General features: G+C 46.1%; 1 protein-coding gene across 4 annotated transcripts in view; it reads right to left on the bottom strand.

Annotated features, from left to right (window-relative positions):
• TANC2 (tetratricopeptide repeat, ankyrin repeat and coiled-coil containing 2) overlaps positions 1-24352 on the bottom strand; it is a 2520149-nt gene that overhangs the window by 455388 nt on the left and 2040409 nt on the right. For all 4 annotated transcript variants that reach the window (XM_085640812.1, XM_085640825.1, XM_085640816.1 and 1 more), the window contains one exon: positions 19275-19882. In XM_085640812.1, the coding sequence (XP_085496938.1) occupies positions 19275-19882 (608 nt within the window). The remainder of the gene's footprint in view (positions 1-19274; positions 19883-24352) is intronic.

Below are 24352 nucleotides of genomic sequence, written 5' to 3'. Positions count from 1 at the left end.
GCAGAGGACGGCATAACTGCAGTGGAAGACTAATCTCACTGTACAACGCGTAAATGCGCAGAAATGGAGAAGATCCTCGAGGTCATGAAAAGCAAGGCCGAAGATTTTGAGGCGAGATCACGCTGTAACAATATTCGCATTGCAGGAATTCCCGAAAGCACAAACAAGGGACAGATGGAAACGTACGTGGAAGACAAATTACGCGATGTATTTGGAACGACAATTTCTCCACGGTACTGTAATCACTGAGCGAGCTCATCGATCACATGCACCCAGGCCTCCACCAGGCACCCCACCACGGCCCATAATCGCCCGGGTCCTCAACTACAGGGACCGCGACACAATTTTGCGGATGGCTAGGGAGAAACAACAAATCAGCTACCAAGGATATAACCTGCCATTTTATCCGGACTTCACAATGGCGGTTCAGACGGCGCAAAGAGACTTTACCACTGCAAAGAAGAAATTACGGGAACTGGGCATCGAATATGCGACGCTGTACCCATCCAGATTGCGAGTGACCTACGACGGGCGAGTGACAATACTACAATCACCGAAAGCCGTGCAGGAATTCATAAAGAAGTCAGTCATCAAACGAAAAGCGCATAGTCGCAGAGAGGCGGACCAGGACTCAGATTAGGGCACGCACAGCTATAAAACTTTCCTCAAACTATGTTCACCAGCTGCCATGTTGCGGATTTAGATGACACGGGAGACAAACAAACTCAACAGCCCACGCTGTACAAACTCTGGACACCGTGTTGCTTATCCCAACTGGGGCATGCTCATAAAACCACCTTGGCGGTCACATATTGTACCTCTGGCTCCTGGACCTCTTGAAATCGCTACCTGCCAGCAGTAACACACACCAACCTGGACGTGGCCAGAACTAGGTATGAGCGGACCTCCACTGGCGGTAAGATGTAAAGTGCACATCCACAAGACTGAACCCAATGTTTGGCGCTACAATTAGTCTTACAGATATACTCAGCTGTACAATTTTTTTACAATGGATTCAGATATTATATACAAAGCCCACAGCGCGGATAAGAGTTAATAAATATGTGTCCGATGCTATACAAATTGAAAGAGGCACATGTCAGGGATGCCCCGTGTCCCCCTTACTTTTTGCAATTGCCCTGAAACCACTGGCGTGAAAAATACGACAGTCATAAATATGCAGTTCTGCAATTTCCACAAAGACCACTCAATATCTTGCTATATGCAGACGATATGGTGTTATATATAAAAAACTCGGTTGCAAATCTTTCCCCGCTGCTAAGAGAATATATTAAATTTGGTCATCATTCCGGCCTCCAAATTTAATTGGACTAAATCCATTATTATCCCATTAACAGACACTACTCACCCACACCCGGCAGAGTTTCAAATGGCAAACAGTCAAATATCTCAGTGTATGGTACCATCGTGACCCAGCAACAGTTATTCGTGCAAACTATGGGACAGCAATTAGTAAGCTTGAAGAAAAGGTGGAGCGCTGGATACAACTACACTTATCATTGGCAGACCGTCTGGCCATTGTCAAGATGGTCGTTCTACCTAAACTCCTCTACCTCTTTAATAACATTGCCATCACCCCGCCGAAGGCTGGATTCCCAAGATTGACTGCTATGGTGACTCGCCTCATAATGTCGGGCAAACACGTGCGCATAGTTACGTGCCCTAACGCTACCGTTCTCCAAAGGAGGTTTTAAGGTGCCAGATTTCCTCCTCTATTATTTATGAGCTCAAGTGCAAAATGCACATTATTGGTATCACCCCATCCCATATAGCAATTGAAGACGGTGATGCGCACCCCCTTCCACGGTGCACCATTCTACCACATCGAAGTGCTCGAATACACCCACACGCAATAAACACCATCGATGCTACTAATGCAGCTTGACAAAAGATGGGGAAGCTGGCAAATAAAATGCCACTCTACACGCCGGCGTTGCCCTTACAATTTCACCCAGAGTTATCGGTCACCCGAGAAAAAGTAGGAACAGACTTATTACGGCAAATGGGTATAGACAAAATGGGAGACTTGTATGCTAACGACACCTTTATAGAGCCTAAAGATCTACTGTACATTAGCAATCAGACGTTACTCTTTCAGTTTACTTACATAAGATTACAGGGAGCCATTAAGAAACTCTATCCCACGTATCAGAGCGAGCCAACGCAACTAAATACCCTGCAAATGATTATCACCACGCCGCACAACACCCATATGGTGACACGACTATATACACAACTTCAAAGCGACATAGATGACAATACACACAAAGCAAAGGAACGATGGAACAACACGCTTGATACTCGTCTCACAGAGGAAGACTGAGCTATCTGCTGCACCATAACTAGTATGCTCACACCGAATGGCAATTTACGCCTTCTTCACTATAAATACCTGCACCAAACATATCATAATTCTGCTCAACTATACAAATATGGCCTCCCTCCAGATGCACGATGCCAACGATGTGGTGCAGATAATGTCAATTTTATTCATCTTGAATGGCATTGTATTTCAATTAGAGCATCCTGGACTGAGGTTGCGCAACTGCTGAGTGAGATGTTGGGAGTTTCCATTGACTGTTCAATTCGAACAGGTCTGTTGGGCTTAGTCAATAATGTACGAGTCACCAAACGTAAATTTTGCATGATAGCGCTGCTACTGGCTAAACGTAGAATTTCATTGTGCTGGGGTAGCAGGGACATCCCACGGGTCAAACAATGGTTTAAGGATATGGTTTATTGTAACGATACCCTAAAAACATATGAGGAAGAGCTGCCCGCAGGATCCAAACCCAGAGACTATTGGATGCATTTAGTTGCCTATCTCCAAGGACACCAAACTGTATAGCTGTGAATTGATATACAAGACGTAATGGTATGGTTGATGGTAAAGTTGACATACTGCAATGTAATGTATGGACAATTTATCTATCTTGAAGCCTGTATGTTCCTTTGTTTTGAGCATTGTATGTCTTTAATAAAATGCTTATAAATAAAAAAAACATAACAAAAGGAAAGCAGGCAACTTGCCCTGTACAGGGTCATCCTGATTCTCCTCTCTGACAAACTTGGACAGATGGAAGATAAAAACCTCTCAACTGGTTCTACACAATCTCCACAAGCAGATGTGTAGATGGTGGCAACTCAAATACAAGACACTGGCCTGATGCTGGTATAGCAGATCCTCCCAGAGAGGAAGATACAGAGCGAGGAAGGCAGATGCTGAGGGTCAGCAGTGTGCAGTACTGTAGGAAGGATACCAGAAAACCCATAGAGGATTTCCATATTTGTGCCAGGTTTTCAGTTGCAACATCTTTGCCTCCTTCTGAATGACTGTTGTAAAAGATGAGACCCTCTCTGAAGCAGGGCCACAGTGGTAAGGAAATGTCTCCATCTAGTGATGTATCAAAGCCACTGGCAATTTAAAGTGCAAATCTATGCTGGTATCAATATTATGAAGTGGCAGGAAATGATTTGCTTCGGAGTCAACATCTTTCCTGCAGTCATAGCCTTCTTCCAACGCATAATTTCCTCCAAATTATCTGTCAATGGAAACAGCAGTAAAGGGACATGAATGTAGGGTTCTAAATGGCATTCACAATTTTCACTTGAACAGCTGGAGCTTGACAGGCATGGACAGTCCTAAAAAGTCTATGGTCTGTAACTTTCTGTCAAAGAGAGACCTTTTGCAGCCACAGCTCAAGGCACGTTATTTACCGGGAAATTTGGGGTGATTAAGCTTCAAAAGATGTGCATTTTACCATTTATGGTGCTTATAGATCACTAAGTTCTCATTTGTTAGCCAGGTTCACTTGTTGAAAGTCCTTTAGTGATTCAACTGGAGGGGTCTAACATTCCTAAGGACAGTCAGTTTCATAGAAACAAATCTGGTGCAAAGTCTTAGATAATTCCCGTAGTATTTAAACGAATGGTGCAAACTGCCTATCTCTTTACGGAGTAGGGCTAATATGTAAAAATTACTTAACATAGTCCAGAATATTATGTAGGCACTCCTATTAGAATACACTGCATATATATTAGGAAATTGGCAAGAAAGCATATGTGAGTTCCTTGATAGAACTATCAAACTAAAAAGATTCTGACTTTCACAAAAATGACATAAGGTTGTACCTAACAATTTAGTCCAAATAAGCCAATGATAGTATAATGGAACATAGCATGGAGAACAGCCAAACAAGAAGGTTAGGATTGCCAGCATTTTGAGGGAAGCTTAGTACATGAGCAGTTAGGTTTCTTCTGCCCTTGGTATGCAGTCCTTGAAGAGTAAGTTACTCAGCTTTTGCTTTTAAATGTATGAACAAAAACAGTTGTACAAATGAATGAAACAATACAGAGGAAAATGTACGATAAAAGACGACAAAAAGGTCGACAATGGTAATAGTGGCTACAACACAAAACTTCCAAAGACATGAAATTCACAAGTTAAGGTATTACATTTGTCTTAGCTCAAATCCTTGCCTTAATCACCTAACATTAATTCACCCCACCATATACTTTTCCACCATTTAACATGTTTTGACCGAAACGATGCCACATCACATAACGTACATCACACATTGCACAACTTTGTGCTGTTAAGGGCTATTGCACTCTAAATGAAAATGTCAATGTGTTTTAATTATACATATAATTTGTGAAACTGTAAACTACATTATGTGGTAGTTGGAAGAGTGTAAAAAGGTTCGATTTTGGGAAGAGTTAGATCGCTGGTGCATTCTGATCGATAAAGGAGGAGGGAAGAGTTATACATTGAGTGAGCCTAAAAGATACATTTGTTTGCTTCTCATTATCTGATAATGATACTCCAGAATGCATCTCCAGATAATAGACACTCAACTTATATTCCCCATCAGCCTGTCATACACAGTAAGGAAAATGCTACTTACCAGTATGCATCTGTTCTTGGCATGTAGAGCTGCAGATCGGTACACTGTGCACAGATCGCCATCTGGTGTTGGGCTTGGATGCTTGCACCTTGTTGTTGTCTTGGAAGAAGTCTTTTGTAGTCACGAGGTAGGTGACTCCTCCCTTGGACGATAGTGTGCATGGGCATCGACTCCATCCTCAGATTGTTTTTCGCCATGATGGGAAATGATGGAGTCAGTAAGAAATTGAAGAGATGTCCATGTGACTATCTAATTAAGATAACACTGGAACAGATACAGGTTACGGGGAGGTGGGTAGGCGTGTACGGATCTGCAGCTCTACATGCCAAGATCAGATGCATACTGGTAAGTAGCATTTTCCGTTCGAGGAATATGAGCTGCAGATCGTACACTGTGCATAGACTGTACAGCAGTGTCTCCCTTAGCGGTGGTCCCTGTATCCGTTGCAGTAGTTTGTAAAAGTGTTTTAAGAACAGCTTAGCCTACAGAAGCCTGTTGCTTAGCCTGCACGTCAACATAATAGTGTTTGGTGAAGGTGTGTGGTGTAGACCATGTTGCTGCTTTACATATGTCATCTAAGAGGATGTTCCCTAAAAATGCCATGGAAGCCCCTAGTTTGCATGTTAAAGGCGCTCTAGGGGGAATTGATAATGTGCGTTTAGCCTTTTGGTAGCATATTTGAATGTATTTTATTATCCACCTCGCGATCTCAGCTTTGGAGATGGGGTTACCTTTATGAGGTGGGGAGAAGGCTACAAACAGTTGTTTTGTTTTTCTAAAGGTTTTAGTCCTGTCAATGTAATAAAGTAGTGCTCTTTTGACGTCTAGTGTGTGAAGAGCTCTCTCTGCTACGGAGTCTGGGTTTTGAAAAAACACCGGTAACTCAACTGATTGGTTAAAATGAAAAGCTGAGATTACTTTGGGAAGGAATTTTGGATTTGTTCTGAGAACCACTTTGTTACGGTATATTTGTAAGAATGGTTCTTGTATGGTTAAAGCCTGGATCTCACTTACTCTTCTGAGAGAGGTGATTGCAACAATTAAAGCTACTTTCCATGTGAGGAACTGAAGTTCACATTTATGTAGAGGTTCAAATGGGGGACCCATGAGCCTGGTAAGAACAATGTTTAAATTCCACACCGGAGAGGGTGGCAATCTGGGAGGAATAATTATTTTAAGGCCCTCCATAAAGGCTTTAATTGCAGGTACTCTAAATAGTGACAGGTGTTGTCTATTTAGTAAATAAGCAGCAAGTGCTGCTAGATGTAATTGTATGGATAAATATGCCAAATTACATCTTTGCAAGTGTAGCAAATAGCAAATGATGTCCTGGATGGAAGCATCCAGCGGATCAATATGATGGTTACTGCAGTAGATGACAAATCTTTTCCATTTTGCAGCATAGCAAGCTCTAGTAGCAGGGCGTCTAGCTTCTTTAATGATGTTCATACAGTCTGGCGGAAGGTTAAGATAACCAAACTCTAGGACTTAAGGAGCTAGATTCAGTTGACCTGGATCGGGGTGCCTTATCTCTCCATGGTTCTGCGTTAGCAATGTTGGGGAGAGGCGTAGTTTTTGGTGTGGAACTACTGAGAGTTCCAGCAGTGTTGTGAACCACAGTTGGGGTGCCCATGTAGGAGCCACTAGGATCATCTTGAGAGACTGTTGCCTGAGCTTGCGCACTACTAGGGGAATCAGTGGGAGTGGCGGAAAAGCGTACGCAAATCTGCCTGACCAGTTCATCCATATTGCATTGCCTTTGGACAACGTGTGTGGAAACCTGGAAGAGAAGGTTGGGCATTTTGCATTTTCATGTGTGGCGAACAGATCTATATCTGGTTGACCCCACAGTTGGAAGAATGGTTGAAGAACTTGGGGATGAAGTTCCCATTTGTGTATCTGCTGTGTCTGCCGACTTAGCAGATCCGCTATCTGATTGTGAACTCCTGGAACATGTTCTGCAAGTAGGTATATGCTTTGTGGAATGGCCCATCTCCAAATATTTTGTGCGAGCTGGGACAGCTGCAAAGAATGTGTGCCTCCTTGTTTCTGTATGTAATACACGGCTGTCATGTTGTCCATCCGGACCAGGACAGTTTTGTGCTGTAGATGTACTTGGAATGATTTTAATGCTAGTAATTCTAGGTGATTGACATGGAGCACATTCTGTTAAGTGGTCCATTTTCCTTTATTTGTATGTTTTAGAAGATGGGCTCCCTAACCGGTGAGTGATGCATCTGCTGTTAGCACTATCTGTGGAACTGGTTCGAGGAACGGCCGCCCTTTGGACAGGTTTCGTGTGTTCCACCACTGCAGAGAGCGATGTGTGCATCTGTCCACCAACACCATATCTGTAAGTTGTCCCTGAACCTGGTTCCACTGATGTGCTAGGCATTCCTGTAAGGGGCGCATCTGAAGTTTTGCATGAGATACGACAAAGATGCAAGAGGCCATCATTCCTATGAGTTGCATGAATACCCTTGCTGGAAGGGAGTGCTGTGGTTGAAATTTGGTGATTAGGGCTTGTATACTGGCTATCCTAGCTGGATTGGGATACGCCAGAGCTCTGGAGGTGTCTACTGTGGCCCCTAGATACTGATGTATATGAGAGGGCTGAAGATGTGACTTGGTATAGTTTACTGTGAATCCCAAGTCGTATAGCAGCTGGATGGTTTGATGAGTGTGATGAACACACTGGTTGAACGACTTGGCTTTTATTAGCCAGTCGTCGACATATGGAAAGACATGGATTTGTTGTCTTCTTAAGTGTGCTGCTAACACCGCAAGGCATTTCGTGAACACTCTGGGTGCGGTGGTCACCCCGAATGGAAGGTCTTTGAACTGATAGTGTTGTCCGTCCAGTATGAACCTTAGATACTTCCTGTGAGCAGGATGTATGGGAATGTGGAAGTAGGCGTCCTTGAGATCTAATGTGGCAAGGAAGTCACCTTGTTGCAGCAGTGGGAGGGCCTGTTGGAGAGTGATCATATGAAAATGATCTGACTGTATATAAAGATTGAGGGGTCTGAGGTTGAGTATTGGTCTTAGAGTCCCACCATTCTTGGGGATTAGGAAATATAGTGAGTAAACCCCTGTTCGTTGATGCTGTAAGGGAACTGGCTCTATTGCGTGCTTTTGAAGCAGTGAGAGAACCACCTATAAGGTGCTCCGTGGACATTGGATGCTGTTTGGGTGGTATGGTGGGTGAGGATGCTGTAATTTCCAGGCAGTAACCATACTGGATAATTTGGCTTACCCACTTGTCTGTTGTGATGGAGTCCCAGACAGGTAGGAACTGTGAAAGTCTTTCCCCGACCGGAGTGGAATGGTCTGGAGGGAAGTCACTGTTTAATAGTGGGGGAGGCATGTGTGTTGTTGTTACCTCGGCCTCTCCCCTTGTTGTTATGTCCCCTGTATCCGCCTCTAAAATATCCTCTGTTGGAGGAATGTTTGCGTGATGTTTTTGTGGGAAGAGGAGGCGGTCTTTGTTCCGATGTTTTTGGATGCTCCTCTATAAAAGGAGCGACAAAAGGAACCACGTGTGGATGGAGACTGTAATGCTCCCATGGATTTAGCAGTCTCCGTGTCCTTTTTTATCTTCTCTAGAGTGGTCTCTACAGACGGTCAAAAAAGTTGTTCCTGATTGAACGGCTGGTTGAAGATGGTTGTCTGTACCTCCTGTTTAAAGCCTGATATACGTAGCCAGGCATGTCGTCTGAGTAGCACACTAGTGTTAATGGACCTAGAGGCTGTGTCAGCTGCATCAAGGGCACACTTGATTGAGGCGTTGGTTATTAATTTGCCCTCTTGAATGAAGACATTTGCCTGGGTTTTGTACTGATCAGGTAAGTGTTGTAATAGGGTTTCTAGTCGGTCATAGTGAGCCCTATCATATCTAGCAAGTAATGCTTGGGTGTTGGCTATGCGCCAGCGATTGGCTGCTTGGGCAGCAACTCTCTTGCCAGAGGCATCTAACAACCTAGATTCCTTATCTGGAGGTGGTGCGTCACCGGAGATTTGAGAGTTGGCATGTTTCCTAGCGTTAGTTACCACTAGTGAGTCTAAGGGTAGCTGCCCTTTGATGTAGATGGGATCATCGGGAGCAGGTTTATATTTTGTCAATCCTGGGATTGAGAATTCTAGCTCTCACTGGGTCTTTGAATATGTCAGGGGCATGTTTAATGACCCCTTTTAGCATTGGCAGTATTTGGACAGTCTTCTGTGACTGTTCAAAGGTTTCTAGAAGGAAATCCTCGTCTGCAGGGTCTGAATGCATGTGAACACCATGGTAGACAGAAGCTCTATTAACCAGCTGACCAAAAACAATATCGTCATCTGGGGGAGATGGTTTTGTTGGATATGGCTGTGGTTCAGGGAGGTCTGAGGGATCTATTGGGTCATCATAATCGTCCCAATCGTCCTGTGGTGTGTCCGTGTCATCATCAGGGTCAGTGAAAGGGCCATTGTTGCCTCTCCTACCCGCTAAATCATCATTATCATCATCCTGTGGTGGTGAATGTGGTGGAAGTTGTAGAGGAGAGACAGGTTTAGGAGGAAGAACAGGCTCAGGAGGAAGAACAGGAGAAGATGGTCTTATAGGTGAAGTGGCACAGTCTTTTTTCTTTACAGGCACTGCAAGAGTGTCTGGTGTGTCCAGCTTCCTCTTCTTGTGTGGAACAGCAGCCACATGTACTGTTTTGGGCTCTATATGGAGTTTTTTCTGCTTGGGATCGACAGGATCCAGTCGAAAAAGTTCTTCCTCTTCGCTAATCGCTTTCGGCGCTGACTTTTTCGGATCCGAGCGGGGATTGGATTTCTGCTCCCAGGCCTCAGGAGGTGGTTTGGAGTCCTTTGACTTGGCTATGGAGGCGGAAATCGTTTTCGGTTCCGAGGGCTTTGGCTTCGGATCCGACGGTTTGTCTTTCGGCGTCAAGGTGGTCGGTGCCGACTTCTTTTTGGGAGTAGGTTGCTCTCACGTCTTCGGTGCTGAAGGCGCATGCGGGACACTGATACGCGGTTTGCTCGGTCCCGAGCTACCGGAAGGCTCGTCCTTTATCTTCGGAGCCAGGCCCGGGGGTGGGGCTTCTGAAGCTTGTTTTTGGTCGCGACTGGGGCCTGCAGGCAAAGTCTTGACCAGGGCCTTCTTTTTTTCGGGTGGAGTTGGGGTAGGGGCAGTTGTACTCCCTCATTGACCAGGAGTGATGTGGTCGTCTGAGTGTGAGTCGTCTCCTTTGGACGCGATTTCCAAATCCTCGGAATCTTCCTTTGGGACATCGGGGCCTCCGAAGATGTCCACTGGTGCCGGAGCTGCTCTTTGCGCCATGATGCGTCGTTGGGCCCGGCGATCACGGATGGTTTTCTTGGATAGAAAAGAGGCGCAGGCCTGGCAATTGTTCTCGTTGTGGTCGGGCGAGAGACACAGGTTACAGACCTTATGCTGGTCACTGTGTGGGAATTTCGCTCCACACTGGGGGCATTTTTTGAATGGAGTCCTTTCCATGAGCTGTAGGCCCGGACGGCGTCGATAGGCCCAGCGGCCCGCGTCGACCGGAATCGAGTAGTTGAGATGCGCGTCGAAGATCACGCGATCAAAAACAATACCGTAGATAGTTTGCGCGTCGAAATGGTTTGGAAAATAAGGTGTCGAACCGGAGCGCAAAACCTACATCCGAACCTGATGGCGGAAAAAAACAATCTGAGGATGGAGTCGATGCCCATGCGCACTATTGTCCAAGGGAGGCGTCACCTACCTCGTGACTACAAAAGACTTCTTCCAAGACAACAAGGTGCAAGCATCCGAGCCCAACACCAGATGGCGATCTATGCATAGTGTACGATCTGCAGCTCATATGCCTCGAACACAATACTTTAGGCAGTACCTACCATTGCGATGATGCAAAGGAGAATGGAGATGGAGGCAATAAAGGACATTGCTGGGAATCATGAGGAGCATGCAGGAAGCGACACTGTGTTATAAATAGGAACAATAGACTATCTCCAAAAGTGTAGGCTGCAGTCTCATCCCTTAAAAGATTTTGCCCTTTTGATGTGCCCTGTTGAAGGCATGTGGGGCCCTTTCAGTGTGTGTGCAGGCTACTCTGTACTCTCACTGGGATAGTGTGGCATTCTTAATGGATGCAATGCAGCACTCTGCTTTCGGCTTGCTGTGCGTAGTGTTGCCCATGGTCAGAGGGTGCTGTTGCTGCAAGAGCAAGGGCTTCCTATTGTGCTGTATCGCAGATAGCAGTGTGCCCTGGCAAACATATGGCAGCAACAGTACAGGCAAAAAGGGTGATGGTAAGGGCTGCAGCCGGGGTGCAGAACTGAAGGATGACTAACCCATGTTAATGCTACAAAACACCTGCCTTGGGAGGTTTGTGTTTAAGCTAATAGATGACCTTGTGGGGAACAGGTATAGGACTACTGATGCTCTGACTGAATCTAATCAAGTCATTGTGCTCCACAGACAAGAACCACATCACAAGGATGCTGATAAGACAAAGCAATGCATTGCTGTCAAGATGATGACATTGCATTATTATCATCCGTGAAGATGATCAAACAATAGACAAAGTTTTCAGCAAGACATTTCAAAGTGGAAGGAAATAGGCTGAGATGCTAATAGTCTCGCCTTTGACTCCTGTATCCTCATCTTTGAAAAGCCACTACAGCCCATTACCAAGTCATGGCCATTTTACTTGATGCCAAAATGTCTTTTGATAAATTGCCTCTCTGATTCATCTCAACTGTCCCAGAGCACGTGCCACAGTTCCTCGTTCTGAAGAAAAAACTCAAATGTTAGGCAAATTATATAATTTAAATCAATTATAACTTAATTCCAGAAGAAAACAGAAGAGGGGATGATGGACGGAGTGTTGAACATTGCAAGCACTCACCCCAGTCAACTGATCTGGGTTTAATCCATCATCATTCTTTAGCTCACTCCGCCACCCCAGTTCAGACATGGCCATATGCAAATCAGTCTGACCTTGTGCCTCATGGGAACAGTCCAGCCCGAACTGCCAAGCCATGTCTTCCCTGGACCGGAAACAAGCATCCTGGGACCGGTTTCTGGCTAATCAGCTGTCATCAGCCAGGCTAGCTTGATTCCAGTGGCAAAGTGAGCAAGGGATCCTGTACTTGGGTGAATGTATGACATTGTTCTTCATTCTGTCCATCAACTGTTGTTTTTGGAAACAGAAGAGTGACATAATGTCACAAAGGCAGCTAACAAACTGACCAAAACTATTCCATGTTTCAAACGGGATGCACATCTGGTGCCAGGTCAAATTGTCTGTTCACTCTCTTGATCTTCTTGTAAGTGACATCCACAGCAGCAACAGTACTTAATGCAGTGAATAACCAAAAGAACCTTTAAAGACAAAGCAGGTGTTTGTGCCTAAAGGATAAGGGTGGGACTATCTATTGTTTGCCATTTTGTTGCATCAAAATGTACGAGCTACTTACCTTCGGTAACGATGACACAGTCTAGCTGCAGATTCCTTAACTTAGAATATCCCCAGGCGTCAGACTGGATCCTGATTTTTTTTTGCAGCAGCACCTCTGCGCACCAGGGGACTGCGCCGCAAGGCTCCGCCCCGACGTCATCCGTGGACATGACGGCAGCGAAGCCATATAAGTCCCTCCCAGCGCGCTGACGTCAGTTTTTTCAGAGAAACTTTTCCGCGCCACAACGCGGAGCCACCACCAGAAACTGTGAGAGTATGGGAACAGTGTGAAAAAACTATGGAAATCAGTAAAACAAAAAGAAGGTGATGGTGAGAAACACCACCACAAGGGACAGTAACAAGCACTGTACATTGGAAGCAATTGTAGAGAAAGAACCAAGCAGCACCGTGAAAAACAAATGGCAATGCCCTCCCTCGAAATATGCCAAGGCAGACGACAGAAAGCCAGCAATCACAAGATCCGACCGTGACAGGCAACAAGACCTGAACCATAGAATAAAAAACTATCCACCAAAGGCCGACAACAGTAGGCATGCCTTAGCCTGTGTAAGAGAACAATTGGCGAGAGGCCCAGTGAAGGAGACCCCAAGCCAATTGACCTTAGTAGAGCCAAAGACAAGAGACCCTATTACACAACGAAAAAAGGGTGGGAGCGAGGGAAGAACGCTAGAAGACCACACAGTGGGAAAACCGCAGTCAGGGTGTAGGAATGTAGAAGGAGACTTGAACCCTGTGCCCCAACCAGGATGAGGGTGTAGGAATGTAGTATGAGATATAAACCCTCTGCCCCATCACTAGAATGGGAAGAGCAAAACAGGGAAACCAGAAAGAAAGAAACATCCTCCTGAGGAGGAAAGATGAAAGATGTCACCCCGCAGGAAGACAAAGCCACCCACAGGGAGGCGCGAGCACAAAACTCAACCTGAAAAGGTCCTCGCAGAATGGGGAGGATGGGCGGGCGTTAAGGAATCTGCGGCTAGACTGTTTCTCTACCAGATACATCGTTACCGAAGGTAAGTAACTTGTACATCTGATAGAGACATCTAGCCGCAGATTCCTTAACTTAGAATAGATACCAAAGCCATACCCCACAGGAGGTGGGTCTGCGACTGAACCCCACCAAGTTCCAAAGGAACCCAGCCGTCAACAAGTTGACGAAACACAGTGGGGGCAGCAATGCCACAGTGGCTAATCCGTGGCTAATCCCAGACCGGAAGCTCTGCAAGGAGCGACAAACAATGGTAGGCAAAGGATTACAAGCCGCCGAGGGCCGGCATGAAAGCCCTCTGAGAACACAGTGGTGAAAGGGAGGACAGAACCAGAAAGGCAGTGCGGAACGAGAGAGCCCAAAACTTCTGCAAAAGAAGGGCCCAGAGAGAGGACAAGACGGTATAACCGAGTCCAAGCATACAGGGTGAATATGGCTAACAGTGGAAGAAGCACTGTGGAAGAGCACAAACGAGGACACCGGGAGGGTGCTGACCATGACCAGGAAGATGTAATCTCACTAGAGACACCACACTTGATAGTGCACAATCTCCCTTTTCCAAGAGATATAGGAAAGAGCGAACATGGAAAACAAAATCATGACTACAAAAAGCACATATGGGTGGCCGAAGTGCACAGGGTAGACCGTGTGTACAGCCATAACCACACCACATAAAAGAAGAGACACTCGAGAATAGTCCAGATGTGAGAGATGCCTCACCAGGTACGTAACCGGTGAAAGGGATTCGTGAAGCGAACACACACAGAAGGAAGGACTGCACCTACGAGAAGTCCAGGGCAAGCCCACGGACACAGCTGCAAGAACCTAGGATGCGCGACCTATGGGTGTGTATAGACAGAAGAAACATCAGGAGAAGAATCAGCCCTAAGGAAGAGTGACATACGAGAAACAAGAGGGAGGAGCTACAGTCCCACGCGAGCTAAACTGGAAGGGTGACCAGTACAGGAAGGTGGTGAACAAAGCATACATAGCGTAACAGGATTTGTATTTGCACACAAGCAAGCACAGTGAACGTCTGGAGGAGAGCACCTCTACAGAGAGTAGCAGCAGCATCCCGAATAGTAGTACGCCAAAACTCTTGTTCGAATGGCAGCAGGGGAAGAGGAAAACCCATGCCAGGGAAGCACCCAGGAAAACAAGGCACACGGCAATGTACATGAGCGACACAAGTGATTAAGATGCCACCATGCAAGAACACAGTACGAAAAGCACTACCCACCACAGAAGAGGAGGGGAGAACCAGGCATCGTAAAGCATCAGCCCTCCGTAACAGCGAATACAGTGGGGAGCAACCACCGGACGCGCATATAACATAGGAGAATTACGCTGTAGCAACCTCGTGTGCCTTAGTACAGCGACAGGGCACTGACCCAGGCCGTCCACTGGTAGTACATCCGCAGCGGCAGAACTATGGTAGTACATCCGCAGTGGCATAGCCATGCAGAACTGAAACAGACAAGGAAGGGAGACTGAAAGGACCCCCCAGGAAGAAACAACAAGGCAGAAACCCAGAGAAAGGGAGCATCCTCACTTGTAAAGGAGTGCCACGGACGAACTGCAGACTCTAACGGATAGGCCAGAGGGGGATGCCAACCGGTGGACCGCATGTCAGATCCGCAGGGCAACGCCCTTAGAAAAAGACTCCACAGGAGCCTACTAGGCCTTATGTGTAAGGAAGGCAGCTACACAGTAGCTAAAAAATACCCCCACATAGGGTAAGCCTCAATCCCAGCCAGGGGGACCTCTTGAGCCGGGGCTCATAGACAGAGGATCAACAGAACAGAAGAAGCCGATCAGCTGCAATGAAGGGAAGCAAAAACGGCGACAAGCCGTAAAGACCACCTGGGTATTACAGCATGAACCCAGGGCTCAGAACAACACTGCAAATGGAAGTAACAGTCCGTAAAAGGATGTCAAAAACATGAAATTATGGCAGGCTAGACAGAAGGCGGTTGACTGCTGAGTCTGCGTGACTGTCAAAAAGGGATACGCCAAACGGCAAATCCCGTAAACTCTCCCGGATACTTTCAGGGAAACCACCATTGCGCAGCCAAGCATGGCGACTCAGAGCGACAGACCTAGCCATCGCCTGACCCACAGTCTCGTAGAATCCATGGCCGATCTAATAGTAAACTGTACCATGTCTCGGCCATGATGAAGGAGACGAGCCAGGTCAGTAGGAGGCCCCTCTGGAAGAGAGGGAAGAAGACCTTCTACCGAGTCCCAAAGGGCAAAAGTAGCCTGTGCAAACACGCAAGTGGTGTTCAAAGCACGAATACCCGAACTAGTGGACGCAAAAATATGACGACCACAGGTCTCCAACCAATGAGACTCCCTGGTGGGAAGCAGTAACGGGAGAGGAAGGCTGCGTGGCAAAAGCCACCTGGACGACCCGGCCCTGAGCCCTAGGATGAAGGGACAAGCAGACAGGGTCATCCGGAGCTAGACGATGCCGATGTGCAATGGCCCGATCCACAGGGTCACCGGAGGAGGGCCGTGCCCATGTGCCAAGAAGGGTGTCAAATAATGACCCACCAAAAGACAGCAAGGGCTGCCCTTCCACTGCACCCTGGTGGAGGATATGCAATAGTGGGTCGGAAGACAAAGAGACCGAAGGGGGCTGCAAGTGTAAAAGAGTGAAAAGAGTGACAGCCTCTCGAACAGCCATTGCAAACGCACTAGCCTCTGTAGCTATTCTATAGGGCGATAATAGGTCATCCGTAGGGGACGGCTGAAGGCTAACTCGTTCAATGGAAAAGAGAGACGCTGCAGGCGGATGAACAGGAGGCCACTGTCCAGGGGGCAGCGGAGCCAAAAGGCAAGGAGACACCCCTGGGTGTTCTGGGACCTCCTCAAACAGAGGAACAAATCGGGACCGGCGCCAGCTCCGGCGTCGAGACAGCGTCGTATCGACGTCGACAAGAAGCAGAAGCGACTCGGCCCCGCCTGTGACCGGCGTCGACTCACCCTCCACTGAGATATGTGGAGAGGAAGGATGTCGACAAGCACTGTCTGGGACCGGCGTAACTCATCCTCCACTGAGATATGTGGAGAGAATGGATGTAGACAAGGCGTTGATACCCGTGGTGCGGCCATCGCCGACGTCGGTGCAGGAAGCGGCAAAGGACTATGCGGAGACATGGCACATGGGCTCAACGTCTGACTGGGATGCCCGTCTGGGCCGTGTCCCGACGTCGCACCGACTCCGGAACGGGAGTCGAGGGACTCGGCCGGCGCAGAGGGCGAACCCGCCAGCGAAGATCCGACCTGAGTCCCTACCTCCACTGTGGGGCCCGAAGGCGCACCAGGGAGAGGAAGTAACCTAAAAATGAATTGCAGAGCCTTAAAATAGGCATCCATTTGGGTCTGAGTTGCCCCATCACCCGGATAAGATGGGTATAAGGGGGTCGAAGCGACTGGGAGTTTTACTGGACACTAAACTTACTTTTATGCACCATGTTAATGCAGTAGTATCATCCTCATTTTACACTATGAGAATGATTAAAAAACTCCTACCCTATCTTCCCAGGAGCATGGCCAGAACCCTGGTCAGTGCATTAGTTATATCTCGCATAGACTACTGTAACGCGCTTTTAGTCAATGCTCAGGAAGGAGTTTAAAAAAAGCTACAGTTGGTGCAGAATGCTGCGGCCAGATTGATCACGGCCACCCCCAAGTATACTCCCATCTCTGGCACCATTGAACAGCTTCATTGGTTGCCAGTGAAGAAAAGAACCAAATTCAAAGCTCTTTGCATTGCGTATAAGGCAATTCACCTTCAAGGCCCTGCCTTTTTAAAGGATGCATTCTGCCCCTACAATCCTGTCAGATCCCTCCGATCTTCTACTGCTGGTCTTATGCAGATCCCTAGGACTAAGAAGGTCTCATGGGGCGATAGGTCCTTTATAGTGACCACTATCAAGCTATGGAACAGTCTTCCACGTTACATCAAAACCTGTACCTCCCTTCTTTCTTTCCGCAAACAGATAAAGACTTGGCTGTTCAAACAATAACTACTCATGGACATGTATAGTGGACACTTAGCGCCGAGACTGCCTTGGGTATTTGTGCGCCTAACAAATTTTCTAAAATAAAAATAATTAATAAAGTCGACTCCTGGGGGCCGGCGTCCGGCAAAGACCGGGAGCCGTGAGCCCCGCTGTCACAGTGAAGTGAGGCCGACGACCTCCGTGACTTGTGCTTCCGCTTACCTGCGTGAGGCGAATGACGTCCACGAGAACAACTCGGATACGAACAGAAGCCCCAGCCCAAGATGGAGAGCAACGCGGAGGCGCCGAGCGGGACATCCGGGCGGCCAATAGCTTCATCCGGCACTCCCGCAGGGACTTCGGCCTCATCTGCTGGCAGGCGTCACACTTCTCGGAGTCGTGGTGCGCTCCTAGGCACCACATGCAGATCGCGTGCGGATCGGTCGCCGACATCTGCCGCGCGCACGTCTCACACACCTTACAGCCCGAAGGCATCACACTGTTCCCGGACACCTGAAGGCATCCAGAAGGCCTGGGCAACAGGCCAGGCCAGAGAAACCGCTTATTCCTGGATCCGCGTCGGGAGGCGGAAAAGAAGGAAACTGACATCAGTGCACCAGGAGGGACTTATATGGCTTCGCTGACGTCATGTCCACGGACGACGTCAGGGTGGAGCCATGCGGTGCCGTCCCCCTGCGCGCAGAGGTGCTGCTGCAAAAAAATTCCGGATCCAGTCTGACGCCTGGGGATATTCTAAGTTAAGGAATCTGCGGCTAGATGTTTCTATCAGCAAAATGAGTTTTCCGAGTTCAAAAAAATAATCTACACTCCCTTCCATTTAACCTTGGATATAAAGGTAACATTTCCCTTTCCCTTGAAATCTCACTCTGATTGAGCAAAGAGGAGCCTGACCCCAGCTTGTTGTTGCTTCCATCTTCTATGAATATTCTCAGTTCCCCTCATCCCTGCTCTTGGTACTGTGCCCATGATATCCCTCTCTTGCATTACCCACTGTAAATCCTTTATCAGGTAAAGTGCTCTTTTGCTGGTTTTGTGCCACTGAAGAAAACATTCATACAGAAATACACCCATGTAATATCAAAAACTTTACAAGTATTTAACAGCTGTTTGCCATGTTTGGAGAATAATCTGAGGCAGCGAAAATAATTACTAAAGAGGCTCTAATGGCTGGTAGAAACTAAATATTCACCATAGGGTAATGTTATAGGGCCCTGGAGATAACTATTGCACTGACAATGAATAGAGCTTATACATTAACCTAATCAGGATATCTACATGCCTGCAACCAGTGAAGTGATAACATTCTGTGAGCAGTATCTCTCCCAAGACCAGACTGTCCCAACTGGCATAGGTAGGTTAGGTTGCAGCAGCACTTAGGCCTTATTGCTTCGTACCTTAGGTTTTTTATACATATTTGGCAATGCTAGATATCCTGCTAATAATTGTTGGTCTTTATGAGAAGGTCCTGGTCAGTCAGCCTAAATACATGGATAATGCCCCATGCATCAGTCATTATTAGTCAAATTCCACTAAGAGGAAACCATGGAATCCAATGTGTGATTACTAACTATAGCAACGTTTAGAGGCATGTGCTGAGGCATTCATACAAAAGAGTTCCAAACTATCTTCAGTGACTTTAGAAAATCATTTAGGTCCTTCCTACCAGGGCAAATATTTCAGATTTTACAAATACATTTAAAAATATAGAGAAAAACTGAAGAAAATAAACATTTTCTTTCCTAACACCTATGTTCTATATTTATAAACTTGTTAATGAATAAAGTGTTTAGATTTTTAGTGCATAAGTAAGCATGTATATCATATGGAAGTTTTGAACAACAGGTAGGGAAAAGCTTACCTGGGGTCACAAAGGAACTTTGTCTTTTCACCATCCTCCCTCCAAATCAGCCACTCCCGGAAGGAGGGATGTACAAACATACGAGTCATGTCCCGGCGTTTTATCAAAAACATGGAAAGGTTCTCCATCCGCTGCTGGAAGTCCTCCCACTCTAAAACACCCTCCACGCTGCCTGCGTTAATGGCCTGATAAATATGCTCATCAGCCAGAGGATGCAAAGAGGCTACAGCCACGTTCAGAAGTGGCATGACACGGTCAAAGGAAGACTGAGTAGGAAACTTCATATTGCACTGCAGTAGATAAACCTCAGATAAGGACACTGGGACAACTTTATAACTGGAACTCTTCAGCACCAGGTAACCCTTCTCAATGAGGTCAAAAGTTAATTTCAGGTACAGGTATGATCCTTGGCTTAGGGTCTTCAGATGAGAACTCAGTTTGCCAAATGTTGTGTTCCCCATTTTGCCATTGAGGGAGATGTTATTTTGGATCTCAGAGCTGCTGTGGATTCGATGCAGGATATAGGCCTGTAGATCCTGGTCTATGGCTTCATTTTCTTCCAAACGATCGAGAAAGATCCTGTGGAAGGGCAGCAGTTTGGTGATTTCCTGAAATATGAAGAAAAAAACGTTAGCAATGCATTTAAATTATTTATCCTATGTGTCTCAATGGCAAGAACAACCATCACCTTTAGCAATGAATCTAAATTAGTTATCCTGTGTGTCTCAACGACAAGAACAATAAAGTTATTTGCATTACGGCATCAAGGAAAACCCCTTTGGAAGGCTTCTTCACATCTGAAAAGTATTGGTAGACCAAAGCAAACACAAGGAGATGACGGACATGGCGCTGATACTTTTCAGACACTTGTTGTAAATTGGCAGCGATTGGATTAGCATTAGCGGAATCCATCTTGTATTTAGAGGCTATCTTGTCCATTTTGTGGAAGCCATTTTGTTTGCCATGTGCTGCCACGTGCTCACCATGTGCTCTGTCCTCCCTCAGTGTTGACTGCTCTTGTAATCTGACTAGAAACGAACTATATTTAGCATCTTCCACCTTTGCACATGCCCAGTTGAGTTTTCAGCTGTCCTTGCAGCTGTTAGTAGTATGTAACTGTCAGGATGTGTTTACTAGCATTGGCAAACTTAACTCCTCCTACTTGTCGACTGTGCATTTCTATATGACCATATATGTACATAAAACCTTCTCCTGTACTTGTACCGCCCTCTTTTGAGCCCCTGTATGGGTATAAAAGGACCATGGTCCTTCTGTTCGGTGTGCTACTTTCATGCATTACCGAAGGGTGCTGTGTGAATGTAGTTCCACCTCATGAGGTTTATTAAACTTTGTATTTTCTATTCCAGTTTCTGTGCCAACTTCTTCCTATTGGTCTGAGGACTCTGTGCAGAGAAGGACGAACCCTTTGCACTGGTAAGCCTAGCTGAGGACCACTTCTACAAATTGGCGCCCAACGTGGGGCTCATCGGCGACTCGGATGCCCGAAGGATTGGTCGCGACGAAGGATTGGAATCTCGCTCTGGACGCGATCGCTGCCCGATGAGACCAGAGTCTTGGCAACCACTGCGTTTTTCCTTTCTTTCTGATCTGACCATCCAGGTGGTGCCGGTCCTCGACTGAGATCTCTTCTGTTGATTCGCCATGCAGTGACCATTTGGTCGATTTTAGAACTTGGCAGTTGGAACATGGACACCAAGTGATTGGTAAGAGTCGTTCTGCGGCGCTTGCTGTTGGTTTTTATGCCTGGGATTGGTAAGGTAGTTTAGTAACACTTACTGCGGCTTTTGTATTTTGGAATTTGTGTTGGCCAACTTGGATTTCTATGTGATTCATATATAAATTGCAATTTATATATGCAGGTAATGAGGAGAATTTTCTCTATCTAAATTGATTTGAACGGCACATCGTACTAAAAGTACCTTAAGTGCTACTTTAATTATAATACTGCATATTCTGCACTATTTTTGGCATGCCTGTTTTTAGCACACTTCGTAGGATGTGTTGCTTTTGTAGTGGTACCAGTTTAAGACTCGAAGCCCAACCGGCCCCCCGGGAGGGGCCCCCTAATAGGGATATGTATATTAAGTATGGTCTTTCTTCTATAATGTACAGCACATTATGGAATAAATACACTGGTAAGGATTCTGAGTTGCGTTGGCCTATGCATGGGTCATTTGATTTACGAAAGATTGAGTATGTGGAACAATGCATGTTTAAGCGAAAGACTAGGCAAGATATGTTTGACTGTGTACGCATGTGGGAGAAAGAAGTGCGTGAACGAATGAAGCGTGAGCAAGCCTTGATTGAAAAAGAACAGTGAAAGAACATTTATGCGAAAGCATTAGAGTTGAAAAACAAAGACATAAAAGAGTTAAAAGAGAGAGAAGATAGGGAGCGCAATTTACAGGTAACTGGCCAATACGCTGTTCGGCGGCCCCTTTATCCTATTCCTAATAAACCACAAGATGATTTCTTATTATTAGATCGTCCTCCACCTCCGTATACTGTTCCTTCTGCCCCTCATGAGTCAGATGAAGACTCCGGTTCGGAGGAACACAAGGCACGAGAAACTCGTTCTATGTTGACCGCTGAGCGTGCGTCCCAGCTTAGATCTGCTGCTCTTAAAGCAGTTCGTAGCACTGCCCCCGCCTCTGAACTTCTAGATAGTATGAAAGGGTGGCAGGAAAGGGAGCAGCTGTATTTTGTTGAGGTGTTTGCCGCAGAGGTACTTGAGCTGTTTAGGAAATATTCTGAGGAGTTAGAGCCCGACGATGTAGCAGATAATTGTAAGCAAATGCGTGTCTTTTTGTTTTCTCCCAGGAGACTGATACAATCAGGCGTTTGGTTAAACTGCGTGTTGATGCAGTCCGTTTGCGAGAGGAGAAAAAGGCTGCAGACGTAGCTGCACAGACATCTCAGACCGGCATGGCACAAGCTTCTATCTTCGGAACAGATAAGACTATGATAGTTCATGCGAAACCTATGCGGGAGGCCGCGCCTTTGTATGTTCCTCCTAAAGGACAGGGTACAAGTGATGATAAGCCTTCTATCGATGCAAAGGGTTATTTTATTTATAATTGGGTTTACACTCCTTGGAATAGGACGGATGTCATGGCACTTAAAACTGCATTGCCTGATCCGCGGAAAAATCCAGCCGCTTTTTATGAGGAAGTTGAGGGTGCTATTAGCTCTTGTACTATGACTTTGCCTGATATTGATTTATTTTTCGGATTGATATTACCGTCTGATATGTGGAGAACTGTTCGTAAAATTGATGATCATGCAGCTTTTGGGGCGTTATGGAAAGACTTAGAACAAATGGATGTAGAAAGGGAACCCGCACAGAAGCCATTTCAGTTAATTTTAGATCTTCCCGCAGTTATATTAGTTAAGTTAAAAACGATTATTCCCCCTAAAAAGATAGATTGGACTGTTTTAACGTCTTGTAAGCAAAAGGCAGATGAATCGGTCTCTGATTTCTTTACACGCTTTGAAGAAGAATTCCACGATTTTAGTGGCCAGTCATTGACAGATGACACGGGCAGACATCTGTTTGTCGATAAATATGTCGCAAACCTGTTGCCAGGAATAGCTAGTCGCCTAAAAGCCAGTGAGAGTTCATGGACTATCTCTTCTCCGGTTTCTCTCTTGACTATGGCTCAGTATTATGAACGCCAGGAATTAGAAGCAAAGGGTAATGAGGATAAGAAGACTAAAGAATTAAAAACGAAGGTTATTTTGTCTCAGGCTTATGGTCCGCCTTTTAGAGGTAGTGATAGAGGTGGACGTGGATCTTATGGTTCGTCTTTCCCTTCTTATACTCGTTCGAATTTGTCTGTTGACCAGTGCGCGTACTGTAAGAAATTTGGGCATTGGGCTTCCGATTGTCCAGCACTGCGTGCTCAGCAGTGTCCACGTGGTCGGGGACAAATGAGAAATCATTCAGGATATTCAGGGCCTAGAGGAAGCACAGGTGATCGTGCTAGGTTTGATGCTAATATACGTGGGCAGGATGGATTTAACACTTTTGATAGAAGGAACCAATATCAAATGTCCGACTATGTGCCGTCTGATTCTCAAGATTCTGTTTATGCATAGGATTGCCTAGGATGGAGTAAGGAATCAGTTGACGTTCCAGTAGATCAGAGGGGTCCCTATGTTAGAGCACATGTTTTGGATTCTGCTGATCAGTTTCTGGTTGATACAGGAGCTACTCGTAGCACCTTGTCTAAACAATTGGTTCCAAGGGCTCCCCTGTCTGGCTTAACCATTACATCGATAGGTTTCGATGGAACCCCTTCCCTTAGCCCACTGTCACAACCACTTGCATTCCATGTGGATACATTTACTGCTCTATGTCCATTTTTGCTTTCCCCGAATACACCAGACAATATTGTGGGTCTTGATATGCTCAAGTATTTCAGGGCTACGATACGATGTTTTCCAGAAGGTGTACGTGTTATCTTGAATGACAGCCATCCTGTGACGGAGAGAGCTTGTCTTGTTAAAGAGGATATTGCATTAGCTTCACTCCCTAGTACTTTGTGGGCTGCTTCAGACACTGATGTAGGGCAAATGGTTATTTCACCAGTACATATTAGTGTCAAGGAGGGCGCTGTACTGCCACGTTTGCCTCAATACAAAATTTCACAGGAAGGCGAAGAAGCACTCATACGTATTGTCCATGATCTCATTGAAGTGGGGGTTGTTGAGGAAGTTTCTTACAATGTTTGTAACAGTCCGATTCTTCCTATTCTGAAAAAAGATACTGACACTAGGATTTACCGATTCATTATTGATTTGCGAGAAGTTAACAAGATTGTAGTACCACAATACCCCGTGGTTTCTGACATAACAACACTTCTTACTTTGGTTCCTCCGACAGCAACTACATTCTCTGTGATAGACTTGAAGAATGCTTTCTTTTCGATCCCTATTCATCCTGATAGCCGATATTTGTTCGGTTTTACTTTGAATAATCGATCGTATAGATTTTGTAGAGTTCCTCAAGGCTATACTGAGAGTCCTAGTATTTACAGTCAAGCATTAAAAAGACA

Source organism: Triturus cristatus, chromosome 1_1, assembly GCF_964204655.1.
Source record: "Triturus cristatus chromosome 1_1, aTriCri1.1, whole genome shotgun sequence".
NCBI classification, from domain to species: domain Eukaryota; kingdom Metazoa; phylum Chordata; class Amphibia; order Caudata; family Salamandridae; genus Triturus; species Triturus cristatus.
Note: the sequence above shows the minus strand (reverse complement) of the source record. Positions and strands in the feature narration are given on the sequence as shown.